Here is a 23,622-nt window from a genome sequence, read left to right on the forward strand (position 1 = left end):
GACATAGCTAGGAGGAACTAGAGTGCTTTTAGCCCAGAAAACCAACAGGAAAGACAGGCTCATCTGTGTGTGTGTGTGTGTGTGTGTGTGTGTGTGTGTGTGTGTGTGTGTGTGTGTGTGTGTGTGTGTGTGTGTGTGTGTGTGTGTGTGTGTGTGTGTGTGTGGGTGTGTGTGTGTGTGTGTGTGTGCGTGTGCATGCATGCTTACGTGAGTGCACACAAGTTCGTGTGCATGCATGTGTGTGTGTGTGTGTGTGTGTGTAAATGGTTTTAAGAGCAGAGCCTCATTTACTGCAGTGGGTGGAGAAGCGGTGGAGCGTAGCAGAGAGAACGACATTTACAGCCTCTCTGTGCTAGCATTGGGCTCTATGATTAGCGGTTTGTTAGCGATGCTGTAAGTGGCTGTTAAATGGTTAATGAGCCAAGTTAATGGAGCAGGAGTGTGTGTTTGATCAACGTTCACGGAACATTACACAGACACAGTATTCAAGTACTCAACTTATGGTGATATTGTCAATATAACTATATTTATACTGCACTGTGTGTGTGTGTGTGTGTGTGTGTGTGTGTGTGTGTGTGTGTGTGTGTGTGTGTGTGTGTGTGTGTGTGTGTGTGTGTGTGTGTGTGTGTGTGTGTGTGTGTGTGTGTGTGTGTGTGTGTGTGTGTGTGTGTGTATCTTTCCCCTAGCATGCTCTTGAAATCTCTTGGAATGTGTTTGTGAATGGTTCATTAGCCGTCAATAGCAGACTGTTAAAAAGAGATGTTTTAACTCTCCACACTCCTCTCCTCAGGCCACAGACTTGGTCTCTATAGTCCAGAGACAAACCGAACACTCAAGACGCTTTACATCAGTCCCATTCTGTGTCCCTGACTGAGGTCAAACGCTACACAAATCTGTCCCTGTGTAACAAAGGAAGTCGCTGTGTGTGTGCGTATGTGTTGTCAGTGGTCTGTGTACAGATGTTAGCCTTAAAGCGATATAACAAAAAGCGTATGGGAAGGCCCTCTTAAAGGAGTCTTGGTTTGAGAAGGAGATTAAATGAGTGAAGCGTGATGATTTCTCCATATAAATCACTGGCTGTGGATACATCTGGATACAGACGCTTCATATATCAACACATGAGAAAGGCGAGGGCGGAGCATGCTGATATCCAGATTCACCAGACATCCACTATATATCCAAATGACACGTATATAATATATAGCATTTACAGCCAGTATCTATTCACCTCCCCTCAGTACAAAATATCTGTCTGTCTTGTGAGATCAGAACCCTCTCTGTTGTGTTTTACATTCTAACCAAGACTACGGTGTACTCCATAACATCAGATAGTCAGTCAACTGATGATTCTGACTGCCACAGTCAACCCTGCATACTGTCAGAGGCTTTTTCTGCTCGGCCATTCTGTCTCTCCTTTCCTTCCAATCCAATCAATCAAATTTATTTTCTAAAGCCCTTTTTACATCAGCAGTTGTCACAAAGTGCTGTACAGAAACCCAGCCTAAAACCCCAAACAGAAAGCAATGCAGATGTAGAAGCACGGTGGCTAGGAAAAACTCCCTAGAAAGGCCAAAACCTAGGAAGAAACCTAGAGAGGAACCAGGCTCTGAGGGGTGGCAGGTCCTCTTCAGGCTGTGCCGGGTGGATATGAATTAATCCCAAGTAAAAGGAAGTCACATGATACATAATAGTTATGCATATACCCCATGGACACAGACTGTACGTGCTGCAGTACTGCACCTACACTGCAGGGTTTCAGGTAGAGATGCACCTACACTGCAGGGTTTCAGGTAGAGATGTACCTACACTGCAGGGTTTCAGGTAGAGATGTACCTACACTGCAGGGTTTCAGGTAGAGATGCACCTACACTGCAGGGTTTCAGGTAGAGATGTACCTACACTGCAGGGTTTCAGGTAGAGATGCACCTACACTGCAGGGTTTCAGGTAGAGATGCACCTACACTGCAGGGTTTCAGGTAGAGATGCACCTACACTGCAGGGTTTCAGGTAGAGATGTACCTACACTGCAGGGTTTCAGGTAGAGATGCACCTACACTGCAGGGTTTCAGGTAGAGATGCACCTACACTGCAGGGTTTCAGGTAGAGATGCACCTACACTGCAGGGTTTCAGGTAGAGATGCACCTACACTGCAGGGTTTCAGGTAGAGATGCACCTACACTGCAGGGTTTCAGGTAGAGATGCACCTACACTGCAGGGTTTCAGGTAGAGATGCAGAGTACTGTACAGTGTGTATGTAAAACAACAACCATGGTGAGATAACCCCTTACTGTACCTCTGCAACCAGCAGGCTTCTGGCTTCTACATAGTTCTCACTAAAGGGCTTGGTAAATAATGGGGTAATCCATGAATCAAACGTGTTGCATAAAAGCATTGGATGAAACCATTATGGTCATGTGACCTACACATATATGCGCACAGACACGTGCACATACACACATTCAGACACCCATACGGACACACACGCATGCGCACACGCACACACATATTTCTCTGCTGTCCTGAGGGTTGTACAGATCTCATTAAGATAACCCTGCAGATCTCTGCCTAGATGACAGATTCACGTCTGTGCTGGTGTATCTATGGTGGGATATGGATAGGACCACAACAGATAGGAATAACTATATCACATGAATATACTGATAATGTAGGAAGGTTTCTCAGATTGGATAACGTAGGAAGGTTTCTCTGTCCTGAAAATGTAGGAAGGCTTCTCTGTCTGATAATGTAGGAAGGTTTTTCTGACCTGATAATGTAGGAGGTTTCTGTCCTGATCATGTAGGAAGGTTTCTGTCTTGAAAATATAGGAAGGTTTATGCCTTGATAATGTAGAACGTTTTCTGTCCTGATGATGTAGGAAGGTTTATGCCTTGATAATGTAGAATGCTTTCTGTCCTGATAATATAGGAAGGTTTCTCTGTCAGTGGCAGAGCCACTATTTCTACAGTATAATTTGCCATATGTACTATACTGTATCTAAGGATACTTAATATACAGTTCATAACTTGTGGAATAGTTATCATACCCAGCACACCCCTAACTACCATACAGTAACTACAGTGTATTCACTCTATTGCACAGATATGCAGTGTGTGTGTGTGTGTGTGTGTGTGTGTGTGTGTGTGTGTGTGTGTGTGTGTGTGTGTGTGTGTGTGCGTGCGTGCGTGCGTGCGTGCGTGCGTGCGTGCGTGCGTGTGTGTGTGTGTGAGAGTCCTCTCCCAAAGTGGCATGTGTATTATTGGCCCAGGGGACCGGGGAGGGTGTAGCTGCCATACATGCCTTCAGCCAGTTTCTGCTCTCCTTTAGCCTTGCAAAGCAGCCAGTTCCTGCTCTCCCTTAGCCTTGCAAAGCAGCCAGTTCCTGCTCTCCCTTAGCCTTGCAAAGCAGCCAGTTCCTGCTCTCCCTTAGCCTTGCAAAGCAGCCAGATTCCGCGAGCTTACATGAATGTTGCTGCACGGATATAAGGCTAACTCTCCCTCTCTCCTTCTCTCCCTCTCTCTCCCTCCTCCCTCTCTTCCTCTGAATGGTGGGGTACAAGATGAGATCTCATGTAGAATGTGACTCTGACCTCCACCGGGGAGGTGTGTGTGTGTGTGTATGTATGTGTGTGTGTCGGTCCTTGGCTGTCACTGTTGAGTGTTTCCATGTTGTTGGGCAAAGGGCCAGATTCTGTCACTACCAACTGGAGCAGCGGGTTCTCTCTCTTTCAGATCATATTTTTCCTTCTAAGTCTCTCTCTCCTCTCCTTTGTTTTCTGTGTGTGTAAAATAAAAAGACAGAGAGACAGAGAGAGACAAAGCGAGAAAGAGAGCTGGGCATGATTCCTCTGAGTACCAGCATCATTGGCAAGAGGCCAGATATTGTGTGTGTGTCTGTTCCGATCAGGGAGAGGACACAAGAAACAGGAGACACAAACACACACACACTGACACTCAGCAGCAGCAATGGCACCAGAAGGTCTACGTGAGGATGCAGAGCAGAAAGCCTTAGGGAGAATGGATGTGATGGTTGTGAGCATTTAGTTTGGGACGAGGCCGTCAGGGTGAATCTCATAGTGAAAGGGAAAGGGACGTGTCCAGGCTGTCTGGCTGTGCTTTGCCATAACTTGGCTGGGCTGTTGGTGTCTGCAGTTTTCCAGTCTGTTCCTGTCCTCATCTACAGTGCTGTCTCTGACTGGGATTTAGCAGACAGGACAGGCTAGCTCGCTGGCTGGCTAACTAACACCTAGCCTTCTACTGGGATCGGGCCTGAATACCCATGCCATTGCTGTGGATTATGTTTTTATGTTCCTTACTTTGTTTATCAGGTTTAACTGGGTAAAGTACAGTAGACTAATAATAGTACTGAAGAATAAAAAGGACTGGTCTGGAGGACTCTGGTTGCTGGATACTGGGACTGTACAGGTTCTCATAATGTAGGGCTGTAAATGCCTTGTTGAAATGGAGCATTTCTATTGGTTGAGAGGAACTATGAATCTGTTACCAGGTAAGCTGACATGTGGATGGTGTAGTATTAATACCCTGATATGTTTCTCTCTGTTACCAGGTAAGCTGACATGTGGATGGTGTAGTATTAATACCCTGATATGTTTCTCTCTGTTACCAGGTAAGCTGACATGTGGATGGTGTAGTATTAATACCCTGATATGTTTCTCTCTGTTACCAGGTAAGCTGACATGTGGATGGTGTAGTATTAATACCCTGATATGTTTCTCTCTGTTACCAGGTAAGCTGACATGTGGATGGTGTAGTATTAATACCCTGATATGTTTCTCTCTGTTACCAGGTAAGCTGACATGTGGATGGTGTAGTATTAATACCCTGATATGTTTCTCTCTGTTACCAGGTAAGCTGACATGTGGATGGTGTAGTATTAATACCCTGATATGTTTCTCTCTGTTACCAGGTAAGCTGACATGTGGATGGTGAGGTATTAATACCCTGATATGTTTCTCTCTGTTACCAGGTAAGCTGACATGTGGATGGTGTAGTATTAATACCCTGATATGTTTCTCTCTGTTACCAGGTAAGCTGACATGTGGATGGTTAGGTATTAATACCCTGATATGTTTCTCTCTGTTACCAGGTAAGCTGACATGTGGATGGTGAGGTATTAATACCCTGATATGTTTCTCTCTGTTACCAGGTAAGCTGACATGTGGATGGTGTAGTATTAATACCCTGATATGTTTCTCTCTGTTACCAGGTAAGCTGACATGTGGATGGTGTAGTATTAATACCCTGATATGTTTCTCTCTGTTACCAGGTAAGCTGACATGTGGATGGTGTAGTATTAATACCCTGATATGTTTCTCTCTGTTACCAGGTAAGCTGACATGTGGATGGTGTAGTATTAATACCCTGATATGTTTCTCTCTGTTACCAGGTAAGCTGACATGTGGATGGTGAGGTATTAATACCCTGATATGTTTCTCTCTGTTACCAGGTAAGCTGACATGTGGATGGTGAGGTATTAATACCCTGATATGTTTCTCTCTGTTACCAGGTAAGCTGACATGTGGATGGTGTAGTATTAATACCCTGATATGTTTCTCTCTGTTACCAGGTAAGCTGACATGTGGATGGTGTAGTATTAATACCCTGATATGTTTCTCTCTGTTACCAGGTAAGCTGACATGTGGATGGTTAGGTATTAATACCCTGATATGTTTCTCTCTGTTACCAGGTAAGCTGACATGTGGATGGTTAGGTATTAATACCCTGATATGTTTCTCTCTGTTACCAGGTAAGCTGACATGTGGATGGTTAGGTATTAATACCCTGATATGTTTCTCTCTGTTACCAGGTAAGCTGACATGTGGATGGTGAGGTATTAATACCCTGATATGTTTCTCTCTGTTACCAGGTAAGCTGACATGTGGATGGTGAGGTATTAATACCCTGATATGTTTCTCTCTGTTACCAGGTAAGCTGACATGTGGATGGTGAGGTATTAATACCCTGATATGTTTCTCTCTGTTACCAGGTAAGCTGACATGTGGATGGTTAGGTATTAATACCCTGATATGTTTCTCTCTGTTACCAGGTAAGCTGACATGTGGATGGTGAGGTATTAATACCCTGATATGTTTCTCTCTGTTACCAGGTAAGCTGACATGTGGATGGTTAGGTATTAATACCCTGATATGTTTCTCTCTGTTACCAGGTAAGCTGACATGTGGATGGTGTAGTATTAATACCCTGATATGTTTCTCTCTGTTACCAGGTAAGCTGACATGTGGATGGTGTAGTATTAATACCCTGATATGTTTCTCTCTGTTACCAGGTAAGCTGACATGTGGATGGTGTAGTATTAATACCCTGATATGTTTCTCTCTGTTACCAGGTAAGCTGACATGTGGATGGTGTAGTATTAATACCCTGATATGTTTCTCTCTGTTACCAGGTAAGCTGACATGTGGATGGTGAGGTATTAATACCCTGATATGTTTCTCTCTGTTACCAGGTAAGCTGACATGTGGATGGTTAGGTATTAATACCCTGATATGTTTCTCTCTGTTACCAGGTAAGCTGACATGTGGATGGTGTAGTATTAATACCCTGATATGTTTCTCTCTGTTACCAGGTAAGCTGACATGTGGATGGTGTAGTATTAATACCCTGATATGTTTCTCTCTGTTACCAGGTAAGCTGACATGTGGATGGTGTGGTATTAATACCCTGATATGTTTCTCTCTGACTGTCAGAGACAACTATTATCAAAAATATGACTTCTATAAGTTTTAAACTTGGTCATACTATAGACCAGGGGTATTCAACTCTTACCCTATGAGGTCCGGAGCCTGTTGGTTTTCTGTTCTACCGAATAGTTAATTGCACCCACCTGGTGTCCCAGGTCTAAATCAGTCCTTGATTAAAGGGGAACAATGACAAAATGCAGTTGAACTGGCTTCAAGGTCCAGAGTTGAGTTTGAGGGCAGACTGTTAGATTAATACTGAATTCTGATCCTGATCCCATTCTTGGAAGTATGTATAGGGACCCAAGCATTTACAAAGCTGTGAGTAGCAGAATAAAAAGCCAACTAATAACCAGATGTATCCAAACTTGATCAAGAACAGAAATGGTTTCCTGCAGGAAGAATATACCTCTACAGGTAGCCGGATCTGAGCGTCGATATAAACATGAATTTTGGACCCAATTAAAACATCTTGAGGTAACAACATCTTGATAGAACAAACAAACACAAATAACCAACAACCACTTCACAACAGAGAACAACACCTGAAGAACAAGAGCCTAAGATAATTCAACAGTCATTGGGTTGGTACAGTGAATAAAAAGTGTCCAACATGGTAACCATGTGTGGTACAGTACTGTACATGTGGTGCAGTAGCAACAGAAAATACTCTAGACTGTCACGCCACAGACTCATGATGGGATGGCGATGTGGGATGGTGATTTGTGATTGGATGCTTCGATGGCTCAAGACGTTTGAACATGGAGTTAGCAACACCCTAGTTGTGGGTTTAGTTTAGTGGGAAGATTTATTTTTTGGCAATAGCTCAGTGTAGATTGTGGTGGCCCACATCTGAACTCGCTGGCCTTTATAAGAAATGCTGCTTGTATGAAGATGACAGGGACAAAACTGTAGCATAATATTTCTGTGTTTCAGAAATGCCTCCTCTGCCTTGGGGCTGGGGGTGGAGGGAGAAGGAGGGCAAATGTCTACATTTGTAATGCCTTCGTTGTGCCTAAATAGGCATTGCAGCTATGTTTTATGTTCTATTTACATTTATGTCAGAAAATCTAAGACAGTATGTGCATATTTGTGATATATGTGCATCGTGTGTAGCTAAACGAGTTCTCTATGCCTCAGATCCCAAATTATGACGTGAACACATTGTGAGAATCTAACATGCAGTGAGTTTAGCATGATGATTAAAAAACACTGCGCTGTGGTAGGGAGTGCTGTAACCCAGTTCCTAACTAGCCCTGCTGCAGTATAACGTAACATATGCCTAGGGACCAAAAATAGACACAAACTCACCCACCTCACACAAACTTGCGCCCATGAATTGATAAACCCTTGGACATACTCACACACACACACACACACACACACACACACACGCTTGTATACACATGCACACACAAGCAATAGTGTGTGTGTGTGTGTGTGTGTGTGTGTGTGTGTGTGTGTGTGTGTGTGTGTGTGTGTGTGTGTGTGTGTGTGTGTGTGTGTGTGTGTGTGTGTGTGTGTGTGTGTGTGTGTGTGTGTGTGTGTTGTGGCTGAGTTTTGGGCGCAGGGTTTTGGGCTTAGGGGAAGCGCCTGCCGTGGCTCAGATGGCGACAGATGGCTAGAGACAAATCAGCCTGGGAATCAGGAACTCTGTCCCTCTTACTCTGTGTTGAGGACGTTCTGCCATGCTGGGAAATGTGTGTCTGTGTGTGTGTCTGTGTGTCTCTGTGTCCAGAACTTGGTTGGTGTCTATGAGTGTGTGTAGGGGTATATTGCACCTTGGTGGTACAGTATATGCTTGTGTGGGGTTGAACTGGGTTATGTAAGGCCCTCATAACACCTGTTTAGAAACATGACTAAGACACGACTTGACTGTGGAGCAAAGCTCACTTTTACAAGGAGAGGTCAGTCCTGCCCTCTCAAGACTCCTGCAGTTCAGACTTGAATACACACACACACACACACACACACACACACACACACACACACACACACACACACACACACACACACACACACACACACACACACACACACACACACACACACACACACACACACACACACACACACACACACACACACACACACACACACGTGTTTGCAGTACTTACTTATGCATTGTTTATGAACAATAACATTCTCTCGATATCAGTTACCTAGAATAGCATGTTATTGTCTTTTTCATGACCAGGCTACTGTCTCCTCATCCCAGTAACATTGTACCTCTTGGCTGCAATAATCTTTGGGACATTATTATTCTCAATGAAGTGCTTTGTGATCTGCTGATAAATTACAGCTCAGGAGTTTCTGGAGTGACTGCTAAGACAACCTGTGCATGAAGTAGGTTTTCCCATAGAGGGAATTCAGAGGCCTCCTCGCCTAAGTGCTGTTCACTTCAAACCCTGCTCTGTACTGCTCCTTCATGTGCTGGTAGTATGCAGCCAGTCACACGCATTGTTGTTGTGTGTGTGGGATATGTATGTCAGTGTGCATATGCCAGGGTGAATGTGTGTTTATGTGAGTGCATGCATATGTGTGTGTGTTACGATCCCCTTTGGCTCTGCAGTCTAGGGGGGATGGAAACGAGACCCGTAACATATCTCATGCAAATCATAACAGTGAAAAGGAACAGTGAGAACTAAAAACAACCTAAATCCACCGTCAAACACTTAAGGTTTATTGTTCAAACACACGGAGAGAGAGGAGAGAGGAGAGAGAGAGAGAACAACTGACTGGGTTTTTAAACCAAGGGAAAGGGGATGTGATTGGGTAAGGGAAAAGGAGCAGGTGTGTCTTCAGTGGCGACTGATTGGCGACTGATGACTGCCACCTGTGACTAGGGCAGGAGGAGAGAAAACAAACACACACAGGATACCTGTATCCGTAACAGTGTGTGTGTGCCTGGACGACCAGTCCAGCAGTTTGTGCCAGTATTCCTCTTACAACCAGGCCTGGGAAGCCTTACGCCCTGCTAACCTCTGGAATCCCATTCCCAAAACACACACATTGCCCCTTGGCTTGCGTCTCTCTCCCTGCTCAAAATCCTGATGTGATCCCCCTAAGTGTGCTGCTGTGGTTGAGCTTCTCTGTCTTTGTGTAGTGTCAGTGTTCTCCAGGACTTAAAGAGAGTACAGGCTTTTGTTCCATCTTGTCACTAACACACCTGATTCAACTAGTCAATTAACCATCAAACCCTTTATTAGTTCAATTACTGTAGGTGGGTCGGTGCTGGGCTGTACACCCTGCTGGGCCCACTCCCCCAGTCTATACAACAGCTGGCTTTTAGTTAGGGAAGCTAGCTAGTGTCTGTCACTGACACACAGAGATAGTGTATCTCATTCAGTGTGTTTTAGTTCAGTTGTTGAGGTAATTCACTTGGCTCTATATTTTTAGTAGTTGTAATGTTTTCTATTAGTGGCTGATTGCGGCTGTTTTACTTTCAAGAGGACACACTGGTGGTTAGGGATAAGAATAGTAACATGTCAAACACCTTTGGCCAATCAGTAAAGATGCTACTGGCACTCAGCCAATGAGGAAAAGGTTTGTTGGCATGGCCGCAGTGCGTAAGGAGATTATTGGCAGGTCAAATATGGATAAGGGGAGATGGAGTCAGATAATGCAGGAATGTGCATGTTAGCTGGCTATTTTGGAGACGTGAAAGGCATGCTAGTTGTGTGTGTGTGTGTGTGTGTCTGTGTGTTCGTGTGTGGTGTGTGTGTGTGTGTGTGGTGTGTGTGTGTGTGTGTGTGTGTGTGTGTGTGTGTGTGTGTGTGTGTGTGTGTGTGTGTGTGTGTGTGTGTGTGTGTGTGTGTGTGTGTGTGTGTGTGTGTGTGTGTGTGTGTGTGTGTGCCACTCTGCCACTCCATCGCCTCCCCCTTTCCCTCCTATAATAACTCCATCTCTTTCCCTTCTCACCTCCTGACCACACCACCTGTCCTCTCCTCCCTCCCTTTCGTCTCCTCTCCTCCCTCACTCCCTTTCCTCCCCCCCTCTCCCTAAATCAGCCTGCAGTCTCTCCTGAGGGAGTGTGAGTAAATTGAATGAGAAAGACTCCATTAATCATTCTATCAGCACTGGATCCTCGCTCCTCTATCGCTTTTCTATCATGCACCGGCAACTTCTACTTGTTGAAGTCCTAACTTTTTTATCAGGCACTTTTACTGGCCAGAGCTACTTGTGGGGTCATGAGACTGCTCCTCAGGCACTCAGAGTGAGATACACTCCCTAAGTATTTATTTGGACAGTAAAGCTAAAACATTGAATTTGTCTCTATACACCAGCATTTTTTATTTGATATATACACATATTTTTTATATGAGGCGACAGTACAGAATGACACCTTTTATTTGAAGGTATTTTCATCTGTTTTACCATTCAGAAATTAAAGCAATATATGTTTCTAGTCCCCCCATTTGATGGTGTCATAAGTCTTTGGACAAACTCACTTATAGTGTATTAAGTATTTCGTCCCATATTCCTAGCACACAATGACTACATCAAGCTTGTGACTCTACAAACTTGTTGGATGTATTTGCAGTTTGTTTTGGTTGCGTTTAGGATTATGTTGTGCCCAATAGAAATTAATGGTAAATAATGTATTGTGTCATTTTGGAGTTACTTTTATTGTAAACAAGATTAAAATATGTTTCTGAACACTTATAAATTGATATGAATGCTACCATGATTACGGATAATCATGAATGAATTGTGAATAATGATTAGTGAGAAAGTTACAGAGACATAGATATCATACCCCCCCCCCCCCCGTGTATATCCTCCTATTTACTTAGATAAGGCTTCTTTGAATGCACAAACACACTAGCCTATTCCTCTCTTTAGCGTGTCTCTCTGACCATCTGTCCCTCAGTCTACTCACCGTGGCTACTGCAGCTGGCCTGGCAGCGCTGACGGAGGTCCGGAGCGGTGATACAGACAGAGAAACAGCTTTGTTTCCCCTTGAAGACAATGTTCCTACAGGGGAGAGAGACAGGAAGACACAGTTCCTACAGGGGAGAGAGACAGGAAGACAATGTTCCTACAGGGGAGAGAGACAGGAAGACAATGTTCCTACAGGGGAGAGAGACAGGAAGACACAGTTCCTACAGGGGAGAGAGACAGGAAGACAATGTTCCTACAGGGGAGAGAGACAGGAAGACAATGTTCCTACAGGGGAGAGAGACAGGAAGACAATGTTCCTACAGGGGAGAGAGACAGGAAGACACAGTTCCTACAGGTGGAGAGAGACAGGAAGACAATGTTCCTACAGGGGAGAGAGACAGGAAGACAATGTTCCTACAGGGGAGAGAGACAGGAAGACAATGTTCCTACAGGGGAGAGAGACAGGAAGACAAAGTTCCTACAGGGGAGAGAGACAGGAAGACACAGTTCCTACAGGTGGAGAGAGACAGGAAGACAATGTTCCTACAGGGGAGAGAGACAGGAAGACAATGTTCCTACAGGGGAGAGAGACAGGAAGACACAGTTCCTACAGGGGAGAGAGACAGGAGGACAAGTGTCCTACAGGGGAGAGAGACAGGAAGACAATGTTCCTACAGGGAAGAGAGACAGGAAGACACAGTTCCTACAGGGGAGAGAGACAGGAAGACACAGTTCCTACAGGTGGAGAGAGACAGGAAGACAATGTTCCTACAGGGGAGAGAGACAGGAAGACACAGTTCCTACAGGGGAGAGAGACAGGAAGACAATGTTCCTACAGGGGAGAGAGACAGGAAGACAATGTTCCTACAGGGGAGAGAGACAGGAAGACACAGTTCCTACAGGGGAGAGAGACAGGAAGACAATGTTCCTACAGGGGAGAGAGACAGGAAGACAATGTTCCTACAGGGGAGAGAGACAGGAAGACAATGTTCCTACAGGGGAGAGAGACAGGAAGACACAGTTCCTACAGGTGGAGAGAGACAGGAAGACAATGTTCCTACAGGGGAGAGAGACAGGAAGACAATGTTCCTACAGGGGAGAGAGACAGGAAGACAATGTTCCTACAGGGGAGAGAGACAGGAAGACAAAGTTCCTACAGGGGAGAGAGACAGGAAGACACAGTTCCTACAGGTGGAGAGAGACAGGAAGACAATGTTCCTACAGGGGAGAGAGACAGGAAGACAATGTTCCTACAGGGGAGAGAGACAGGAAGACACAGTTCCTACAGGGGAGAGAGACAGGAGGACAAGTGTCCTACAGGGGAGAGAGACAGGAAGACAATGTTCCTACAGGGAAGAGAGACAGGAAGACACAGTTCCTACAGGGGAGAGAGACAGGAAGACACAGTTCCTACAGGTGGAGAGAGACAGGAAGACAATGTTCCTACAGGGGAGAGAGACAGGAAGACACAGTTCCTACAGGTGGAGAGAGACAGGAAGACAATGTTCCTACAGGGGAGAGAGACAGGAAGACACAGTTCCTACAGGTGGAGAGAGACAGGAAGACAATGTTCCTACAGGGGAGAGAGACAGGAAGACACAGTCCCTACAGGGGAGAGAGACAGGAAGACAAAGTTCCTACAGGGGAGAGAGACAGGAAGACAAAGTTCCTACAGGGGAGAGAGACAGGAAGACAAAGTTCCTACAGAGGAGAGAGACAGGAAGACAAAGTTCCTACAGGGGAGAGAGACAGGAAGACAATGTTCCTACAGGGGAGAGAGACAGGAAGACAATGTTCCTACAGGGAAGAGAGACAGGAAGACAATGTTCCTACAGAGGAGAGAGACAGGAAGACAAAGTTCCTACAGGGGAGAGAGACAGGAAGACAAAGTTCCTACAGGGAAGAGAGACAGGAAGACAATGTTCCTACAGGGGAGAGAGACAGGAAGACAATGATCCTACAGGGGAAAGAGACAGGAAGACAATGTTCCTACAGGGGAGAGAGACAGGAAGACAATGTTCCTACAGGGGAAAGAGACAGGAAGACAATGTTCCTACAGGGGAGAGAGACAGGAAGACAATGATCCTACAGGGGAGAGAGACAGGAAGACAATGGTCCTACAGGGGAGAGAGACAGGAAGACAATGATCCTACAGGGGAGAGAGACAGGAAGACAATGTTCCTACAGGGAAGAGAGACAGGAAGACAATGTTCCTACAGGGGAGAGAGACAGGAAGACAATGATCCTACAGGGGAGAGAGACAGGAAGACAATGTTCCTACAGGGGAAAGAGACAGGAAGAAAATTTTCCTACAGGGAAGAGAGACAGGAAGACAATGTTCCTACAGGGAAGAGAGACAGGAAGACAATGTTCCTACAGGGGAGAGAGACAGGAAGACAATGTTCCTACAGGGGAGAGAGACAGGAAGACAATGTTCCTACAGGGGAGAGAGACAGGAAGACAATGTTCCTACAGAGGAGAGAGACAGGAAGACAATGTTCCTACAGGGGAGAGAGACAGGAAGACACAGTTCATACAGGGGAGAGAGACAGGAAGACAATGTTCCTACAGAGGAGAGAGACAGGAAGACAATGTTCCTACTGAGGAGAGAGACAGGAAGACAGGGCTTCGGAAGTTTGTCATTTCCACTTTGAAATTTCAGACTTGATTTTCAATGTTAATTAGTACGTGAAGTGTGTGTGTGTGTGTGTGTGTGTGAGTATCAAGTGAGGATACTTGATAACATTTTATTGTACTGCATAAACTAACTAGGCTATACCATTGATTCTCTCTCCCACATCCACTTCTCCAGCTAGTTACCTCACTGAAACATACTGCAAAAAGGAACAGAAAGTAAAGGTTAAGGATGCTATAAGTGTTGAAGTGGGAGATATCTCGACTCTCTCTTGCAGCCTGTGTCCCAATAACATAGAGTATATCGACTTCATAATGTTCTTATTCATCGAATACAGTGTTTCCCAAATAGTGGGTTTGGACCACTAAGTCTGCTGTGTCTGTCTGTCGGGACCTACTTGTTTTTTTTATAAAACATCTCTCTTTCTGTTTCCAGGTTTGAACAAAAAATATCTCACTGTCTGTTCCCAGGTTTGTCCAGGTTTTCCAGCATGTTTGGGAAGAAGAAAAAGAGGCTGGAGATTTCAGCTCCGTCTAACTTCGAGCACCGGGTCCACACGGGTTTCGATGCGCGGGAGCAGAAGTTCACGGGCCTGCCCCAGCAATGGCAGAGTCTCCTGGCAGACACAGCCAACAGGCCGAAGCCCATGGTAGACCCCTCCTATATCACGCCCATACAGCTGGCTCCTATGAAGGTAGCGTAACGGGTGGACAAACGGCGCTACTCTGTCTGTCTCTATTCTCTCGTCTCTTTCCTTCTTTCTTTCCCTCGGATTTTCTCTCTCTCTCTCTCTCTCTCTCTCTCTCGCTCTCTCTCTCTCTCTCTCCCTTTTTAATCCCCTTTCTTATATTATATTTTACTTAATGGGTTGTGAAATCTGTTGTGAAATGTAATGCTTTTAATTGTATAGAACTGTCTTAATTTTGCTGGACCCCAGGAAGAGTAGCTGCTGACTTTGTAGCAGCTAATGGGGATCCATAATGAATACAAATACTTTTCCTTTCTCCTTCTCACTCCCTCTCCCTCTCTCTATATTATGCCCCCCCTTCTCTCTCTCTCTCTACCCAACTCTCTACTGTATCTATCTATACACACCGGGCGTGTATAGATAGATAGATACATTAAAATGTTATGAGCTGTTATGTTGTCTTTATGCGAAGGGAAGATGGGCAATTCTTCTACTTGGTAGATGTAACATAGTAAATGTCAATCCGGGATGCTATGATATGTTACGTTTCGAATGGTATGTATTCATTTTTGGAGGTCCATCATCCATTTTGTATGACATGTTATGAATTGCAATTCATACATTATGTTACGTTTGTTTGTTGTGGCTAATGTTAAGTAGGTGGCTAATGTTAGCTAGGCTAGGGGTTAGAGTTCTTTCTGTAACAGTGATAACACCAAGTAAAACTGAAATGATAACTTAAAACACAAAATATAAATATCCATTAACAAACTTCTTATAGCTTAGACTAATTTCTACTTCCTGAACACATACTACTTAAATAAAAAACATAGAGTTTTCTTAGTAAAACGCAAAAGTAAAAATGAAATAAATACAGTAGTCTTTCCACCATATAGTCAGACACATTCCATTAGGGTTAGGGTTAGGGTTAAGGTTAAGGTTAGGGTTTTGAGTTAGGTTAAAGGGTTAAGGTTAGGGGAAAGGTTAGCTAACATGCTAAGTAGTTGCAAAGTAGCTAAAAAGTAGTAAGCCATTGCAAAGTTGATAATTAAATGATATAAAAATGCTAGACGTTCGCGTCATATGCCAACCCATCCACCCCGACCAGCCACCCTACTTTAGTTTTTGCCTTAAGTAACCTTCTGTCTTATATAACCATGCCAAAATAACATATAATACTAATTTAAGTGTACCCGGATGTACGTTTACTATGTTACGTCTAGTCTATGAGACAAGGCTGTTCCACAACATGTACAAGCTTCCTCAAGGCTCTAGGAAGCCATAGACCTTGTTAAAAGATATAGACCTTGAACTTCTGATAGTACCTGAGCTCTCCAGAAATACTCATCTATTCACAGGTTGATTGTTATATTCTTCAATGTTCCATTATTGATCCTGGGAGTGTCTAATACCTCCAGTCACTTACATACCTTTAATTCAGCCAGTTGCACAATTAACTGTTTACAATCGACTTATTATAACTGACTTACCAACACCTAAGGGAATGATTGGATGGCCATGAAAGACTAAGGTATTTTTGGCCATGCTGATTGGCTAGAGGCGAGCTCGTTGCCAAACGTGCAGATAACCAAAGTCGAAGGTATCTTTGGACAAACTGATTGGCTAGTGGCAAGCTTATTACCAAACGTGCAGATAACAAGAGTGCTGCCGTAACTAGTAATTGTTAAGAGAAATTCAATATCCTATCATTCTTCTTGACAAAACAAATCGGATACAATCTCTTTGCAGATGACAGTGTAAAATGAATTGCCCATGTTTCCTCCTCTGTGACTGTGTTCTGCCTTGTTCCTGAATGTTCCTATGCTGTGTTGTGCTTCAATGACTAATTTATATGCAAGTTTATTCGATAGGGCCAGATACAATTAATACACAGGCAAATTGACTGAACAGTCAGAAGCATTTCACCATGGTGCTTTAGCCTATGCTAGTGTACAGCAGCAGCCCCTGAAGTTGTAATGCCTGTTTATAACACTACTCCTTTAGGAAGCATCAGAGGGGCTTCTGAAGGGATTCTGTTTAGTATGTGGCTGCTAGCTGTTGTAAATAGGTGTCCTAGACCTATTGGCCCAGCCTGTGGTAGTGGTAGTGTCAGTGTAGCCATCCTACTCTTCTCCTGCTCCGTCTGTGGAGTCCCACTCATACTGCATGTTTGGCCCACCGGCCCTCAGCCCTCACACCATGTGCTCTGTGTGTCACTACACCTGCTTGCACTTTTATTTATTGTCATTATTCGTTGTACAATAAACTGACATAAGCCAACGACACACACAACACGGACATACACATTATCGTTTCAGCAACTGTTTTGATAGTTAATAATCAAACTGAATAGCTGGTACTGATAAAATAATCAATTAAGAATTGTCGTTGATTGTCAACAACAGTGCAAATAATCCTTCAAACTAAGCACTTAGTCAGAAGACCCATGTCACATCGGCCTTAACGACAGTTTAATATAAATATAATATAAATATTCTCATAGCAGTAGACCATCATCTTAGATAAATGAATAAGCAGCATACGTAGCCTGCTTAGCCTTACTGCTTCTAAACTTACCGGTCTTGAAATGGTTCGTATTTGGCAGTGCTGCATTGCACAACTCTAGGCTACATTTGTAGCAGTAGCTTATTCAAAGAAATGTGGGTATTATCTTCAGCATTATCCGCTAAGCTACGCTAGTCTATGAGGAGACACTGGCATTTGGGAGAATAGGAGCGAGAGGACATGCCATCACAGGATATGACATCAGAAATATATTTAAATACTTCCTGTCTAACCTCAATTGACATTCTACCTCTAACTTAAAAATGTTTTTAGATCTGCAGCAACTACACAAAAACAATTTTTTGGTGAAACTTGATCTTTCTAGAACATTACTGTTGCCATTGGAGATATCTCTGAAGAGGGGAAACAAGACTAATTCTGTTGCTCTCTTCACAGATATCTCCCAAGAAAATCCGGTCGGCCGAAACACCCTTGCGAAAAGTATGACTTCTACTACCCTTCACTTCCCTTTTCTTGTTTTCCTTTTTTTGGTCACATACAGTCACAACCACACACCGCGGTTCTTCTTTAACTACATCTCTCCAAAACTACCTGTCCACATGCACACTTCCTGTCCTCAAGTGGAATTAGTGTGTTTAGGTGGCTGGGAGGGGAGGGCATAGTACATATTACATATTTTATCTCTCATATGCATGACCCCGAAAAGTGACAATTCTGTATAGGTAGCGGAATGCTGTTCATTTTCTTTTTATTGAGTATTTTTTTCCAAGATGTGCCAGCGTTGATGTGGATATATGGGAGTGAAGTGCATGCTCCCATGGCCTGCTATAAAGAGCAGATTTGTGTAAAAATAATACAATTTTTAATCATTTCAAATACTGCATCTGTGCTTGATTGAGCTTGTCTGTGGCCATGGAACCACTAGAAAAGCCTTGAAAGGGTAAAAGTCACCCACCTGGCCCTCCGGGCAGGGTAAAGCAAATGCTAAAAATATTTGAAAGATTTCAAATAGTATTTGAACCCAGGATTGATACAGAGCCAGTAGAGAAATAGGTCATAAGGGTTTGCACGTTTTTCAGAACGCTCCCTGCCCTACCACATCAACCAACAACTAACTAACCAACTGGCCTGAGCCAGTTCCATTACTCACTCCAGCTCACATACACACATAGACACAAACACGCACACACACACGCACACACTGCAGCTCCTCTCATCCAGTAACTCATCAATGTTTCTCTCCACATAAATGAATGACATATGATGTGCAGTTTCTGGGTCGTGAAGGCACAATAAGGCATAATTATGTTTTCCCATTTCAAGAAGAACAGCCAAGCGGTTCGTGCGTTGGGCCAGTAACTGAAAGGTTGCTGTTTTGAATACCTGAGCCAACAAGGTGAAACATTTGACGTTTTTTTCCCCTGGTAACCTAACCAGGTAAAACTCCAGACCTTATAAGGTATAACGTGGTTAATCTGTTGTAAAAAGGTGTAATATGGGCTATGATGGACCAGCGTTTTTCTAATCAGGTCACATGGTTAAAAACCCGAATAGAAAGCCTCCTGACCTTGGGGAGGATGAAAACCCTGTCAAACTGCAGCAACTTTGTACTTGTTCACATGAATTATATTTTAAAGAACGACTAGGGGTGTTTCCTATACAAAGACACAGAGAAAGTGTGTCTTTGTTGGACAATAAAACTCACAGGGCTGAGCTTGCTTTATGCAAATGTAGGACTAATAAAAAATGTACTCACAGTCTGTCAGCTAATGTGTTTATTGATTCATTCCAGTTAATACTTTTGGATTGAAAAAGTCTAGGTAGCCTAGTCAGCCCACGTTTGAATATAAACCACGTTTGATCCCATTCACATTTTCTCAGAAACGAACGGGCTATAAATACAGTAGACAAGGTTATGCTAGACTATGCAGCTGTTGTTAGTAGCCCACAGTTGACCAGACAGCATGTCAGATCTCTAGTGTTTAGGTGTATAGGCTGCTACATTTATGGAAGAGTTTTGGCTTGTCTCTGTTGGGAGTGATGGGTTATCACGCTTGCTAAATAAATACCAGCAACCTGGTCTCAGAGCATTTCATATTATTCTGTACTTAAAAATCCGAGACACTCCATTTAGTATATGTTACGTTTCGTATGGTATGTATTCATTTGTGGATGTCCATCACCCATTTTGTATAATATGTTAGGAATTATAATTCATATTATATGTTATGAATTTTGAAAACATACAGTATGTTATGAATTTCTAATACATACAATATGTAACGAATTAGCAAAACGTATGATATGTTACAAATTCTAGCTAGGTGGCTAACGTTAGCTAGCACGCTAGGTTAGGGGTTAGGGGTTAGTGTTAAGGTTAAGGTTAGGGTTAAGTTTAGGAGTTGGGTTAAGGTTAGGGTTAGGGTTAACTAAAAGGGTTAAGGTTAGGGTTAGGGTTAACTAAAAGGGTTAAGGTTAGGGTTAGGAGAAGGGTTAGCTAACATGCAAAGTAGTTGCAAACTAGCTAAAAAGTAGTAAGTAATTATCAAGTCTTTTATAATTAACAGTGGTGGAAAAAGTACCCAATTGTCATACTTGAGTAAAAGTAAAGATACCTAAATAGAAAATGACTCACGTAAAAGTGAAAGTCACCCAGTAAAATACTACTTGAGTAAAAGTCTAAATTATTTGTTTTAAAATATACTTAAGTATCAAAAGTAAATGTAATTGCTAAAATATGGAAAGTAAAAGTAAAAATCATTTCAAAATCCCTATATTAATCAAACCAGACGGCACCATTTTCTATTTTTTCTATTTTTACGGATAGCCAGGGGCACACTCGAACACACAATTCACAAAAAAGCATTTGTGTTTAGTTAGTCCGCCAGATCAGAGGCTATTGCGATGACCAGGGATGTTTTCTTGATAAGTGCGTGAATTGGACCATTTTCCTGTCCTGCTAAGCATTGAAAATGTAATGAGTACTTTTGGGTGTCAGGGAAAATGTATGAAGTAAAAAGTATATATTTTTTTAGGAATGTAGTGAAGTAAAAGTAAAAGTAGTCAAAAATATAATTGGTAAAGCAAAGTACAGATACCCCAAAAAACTACTTAAGTAGTACTTTAAAGTATTTTGTCTTTACACCACAGCTGATTAGCTAAAATTGTCTGTGAATGAGATTCGAACTTGCAACCTTTGGGTTGCTAGAAGTTCACGTTATATGCCCATCCATCCATCCATCCATCCATCCACCCACCCTGACCAATCACCCTCCTTTAGATTTTGCCTTAAGTATGTATCGGTCTTATATAACCATACAAACATAACATATTATACTAAATGGTGTGTCTCGGGTTTATGTAAAGAATAATACGAAATGCTCTGAGACCAGGTTGCAACCGGAGGAAAGTGGAGTGGGCGTCTTGAGCTTTGTGCGTTGTGCCAGGACCACTTCGACCTGCGATTTCCATTCATCTGATTGGTCAAGACACGCAAAGAGCATGCAGCAGCACTCCAATGTGAAGGACAGAGAAATTGTGCCAGTTGTCAAATCATGAAGCAAATCATGAGGCAAATCGGTCTAAAAAAACACCACTGTGCCCCTCTTTTTAAGGCTTTGGTCAAAATATATTTAAAAACTAAATCAGTGGTGTGGCGCTACACCTGATTGAAAAGGGCTGTGGCAAATGTCGTCTCGCTACATGTTTTCCGGAAGCCCTGGTGTGTGTGTGTATGTGTGTGTGGCTGAGTCACAGGGTGGGCTGTACTATATGTATCCTCTCTGCGATGGCCTGATGTCCCCTCTGATGTCCCTCTCTCCTGGTCGTAATGACACATGACTGATGCTATTCTACGCCTGGCTGGCAGGCTCCCCCAGCACTGTGTCTAGCTGTGCTTGTGTGTGTGTGTCTTCTGCCTGGCAGTCTCCTAGTGCTGTCTCATTAAAGGGATACAGAGTAAAAGGTCAATGCGACGTTTGTGTGTGTGTGTATGTGTGTGTGTGTGTGTGTGTGTGTGTGTGTGTGTGTGTGTGTGTGTGTGTGTGTGTGTGTGTGTGTGTGTGTGTGTGTGTGTGTGTGTGTGTGTGTGTGTGTGTGTGTGTGTGTGTGTGTATTTGTATCTTCCTCTGCCTAGAGTAAAGGGACACAGAATTAAAGGTCAATGTGACGTTTGAGTGTGTGTATGTGTGTGTGCGTGTGCGCGTGTGCGTGTTTGTGTGTAGGGTTAGGGAGGTCATTGATGCTGAAATAACTTCCATCATCACCCTCTGGCTGGCACTCATAGTTTATTCATTCTCTCCCCTTCCCTCTCCTCCATCCCTTTTCTTCCTTCATCCGTTCCTCTCCTTACTCCCTTACTTTCCTTCTTCCCCTCTCCCCTACCCCCTCCACTCTCCTCCCCCCATACTTCCATCTTCTCTTCTCTAGAAGGTTTGGATCTGTATGCATGCACTCTCTCCCCTCTCCCAGGTGGAAATGCTCCATATCTCTAAAAGGAGAAGCACTACTTTGGTTATTTATTCTTTCCCCCTCCTCCTTCAACCCCCATCCCCAATACATTACATTGGAGCCCAGAAGTAGGCTAACGCTAAGCGCTAACAGCATTTCCATGTTTAAAACATTTCTGTGGAGAGAGAGAGATGGCTTTGGGTTACAGGTTACATAGAGAGAGCTAGCCAGGCTGGGGTTGGGTTGTCGGTGGTGGTGAGATGTTTGTTATTCTTGAGCCCACCACCAGCCCCTGTCTTCAGAGGACTGTTTTATTACAATGCTTCGTAATATTAAGGTCAGTCATTTTGTTGTATTATAAATATTTTTCAATATTTTTATTCTGTTTGACCACAAACTACTGTGGCAGTGAAAGGGTTAATATTGGTGTGTGGATCATGTAGCTTTACACCCTCATGGTGTCAGATCCTGTCTGTTAGCTTTACACCCTCATGGTGTCAGATCCTGTCTGTTAGCTTTACACCCTCATGGTGTCAGATCCTGTCTGTTAGCTTTACACCCTCATGGTGTCAGATCCTGTCTGTTAGCTTTACACCGTCATGGTGTCAGATCCTGTCTGTTAGCTTTACACCCTCATGGTGTCAGATCCTGTCTGTTAGCTTTACACCCTCATAGTGTCAGATCCTGTCTGTTAGCTTTACACCCTCATGGTGTCAGATCATGTCTGTTAGCTTTACACCCTCATGGTGTCAGATCCTGTCTGTTAGCTTTACACCCTCATGGTGTCAGATCCTGTCTGTTAGCTTTACACCCTCATAGTGTCAGATCCTGTCTGTTAGCTTTACACCCTCATGGTGTCAGATCCTGTCTGTTAGCTTTACACCCTCATGGTGTCAGATCCTGTCTGTTAGCTTTACACCCTCATAGTGTCAGATCCTGTCTGTTAGCTTTACACCCTCATGGTGTCAGATCCTGTCTGTTAGCTTTACACCCTCATGGTGACAGATCCTGTCTGTTATCTTTACACCCTCATGATGCAAGATCCTGTCTGTTAGCTTTATACCCTCATGATGCCAGATCCTGTGTGTCTTTCTATATTTCCTCAGCTGTGTCTCTGATTTAGAGTAAGGAAGTGAGAAAGTGTGAATGTTACAAGTCAGAGTGACCAGCGAGTGGCTGATGGAAGGGTTAGGGTTTCACAACTGGGCTGGGGTAGAGAGACTGGCATGGTATAGACTTAAAGCAGATCAGTCACAAGGAATATGCTATAGACTGAGCAAGAGCAGATCAATAGGTGATTGTGTGTGAACAACTGGTACACTGAGAACAGTAGGATCCAGTGAAGACGTCTAGCGCATTGAGAGGTGTGTGTATAGTAATAATACTACTAATACTGGGAGAGATTGTGGTGTAGCTACTGTGGTGTAGCTACTGTGGTGTAGCTACTGTGGTGTAGCTACTGTGGTGTAGCTACTGTGGTGTAGCTACTGTGGTGTAGCTACTGGGTCAGTGACAGCTGGATATCACTGCAACGGGCCACCCCTTGGCATGTGACGGAGGAAACAAGATCTGGATAGGGGCTGTGTGTGTGTGTGTGTGTGTGTGTGTGTGTGTGTGTGTGTGTGTGTGTGTGTGTGTGTGTGTGTGTGTGTGTGTGTGTGTGTGTGTGTGTGTGTGTGTGTGTGTGTGTGTGTGTGTCGGGCGTGCTGGGTTCCAGGAGTTGC

General features: G+C 43.7%; 1 protein-coding gene across 4 annotated transcripts in view; it reads left to right on the top strand.

Annotated features, from left to right (window-relative positions):
* Window positions 1–23,622, top strand: part of LOC139582695 (serine/threonine-protein kinase PAK 5-like) — a 123,286-nt gene that overhangs the window by 37,698 nt on the left and 61,966 nt on the right. The window contains exons 1-3 of one of the 4 annotated variants that reach the window (XR_011676401.1): window positions 3,991–4,504; window positions 14,706–14,929; window positions 17,885–17,929. Coding sequence is in view for 3 of the 4 variants with exons in the window: in XM_071412927.1 (XP_071269028.1) it covers window positions 4,459–4,504; window positions 14,706–14,929; window positions 17,885–17,929 (315 nt within the window). In the remaining variant the exon portion in view is untranslated. Of the gene's footprint in view, window positions 1–3,990; window positions 4,505–14,705; window positions 14,930–17,884; window positions 17,930–23,622 lie in introns of those variants that run through there. The other 3 variants (XM_071412927.1, XM_071412930.1, XM_071412928.1) reach the window with 3 other exon arrangements.

Source organism: Salvelinus alpinus, chromosome 8, assembly GCF_045679555.1.
Source record: "Salvelinus alpinus chromosome 8, SLU_Salpinus.1, whole genome shotgun sequence".
NCBI lineage: Eukaryota > Metazoa > Chordata > Actinopteri > Salmoniformes > Salmonidae > Salvelinus > Salvelinus alpinus.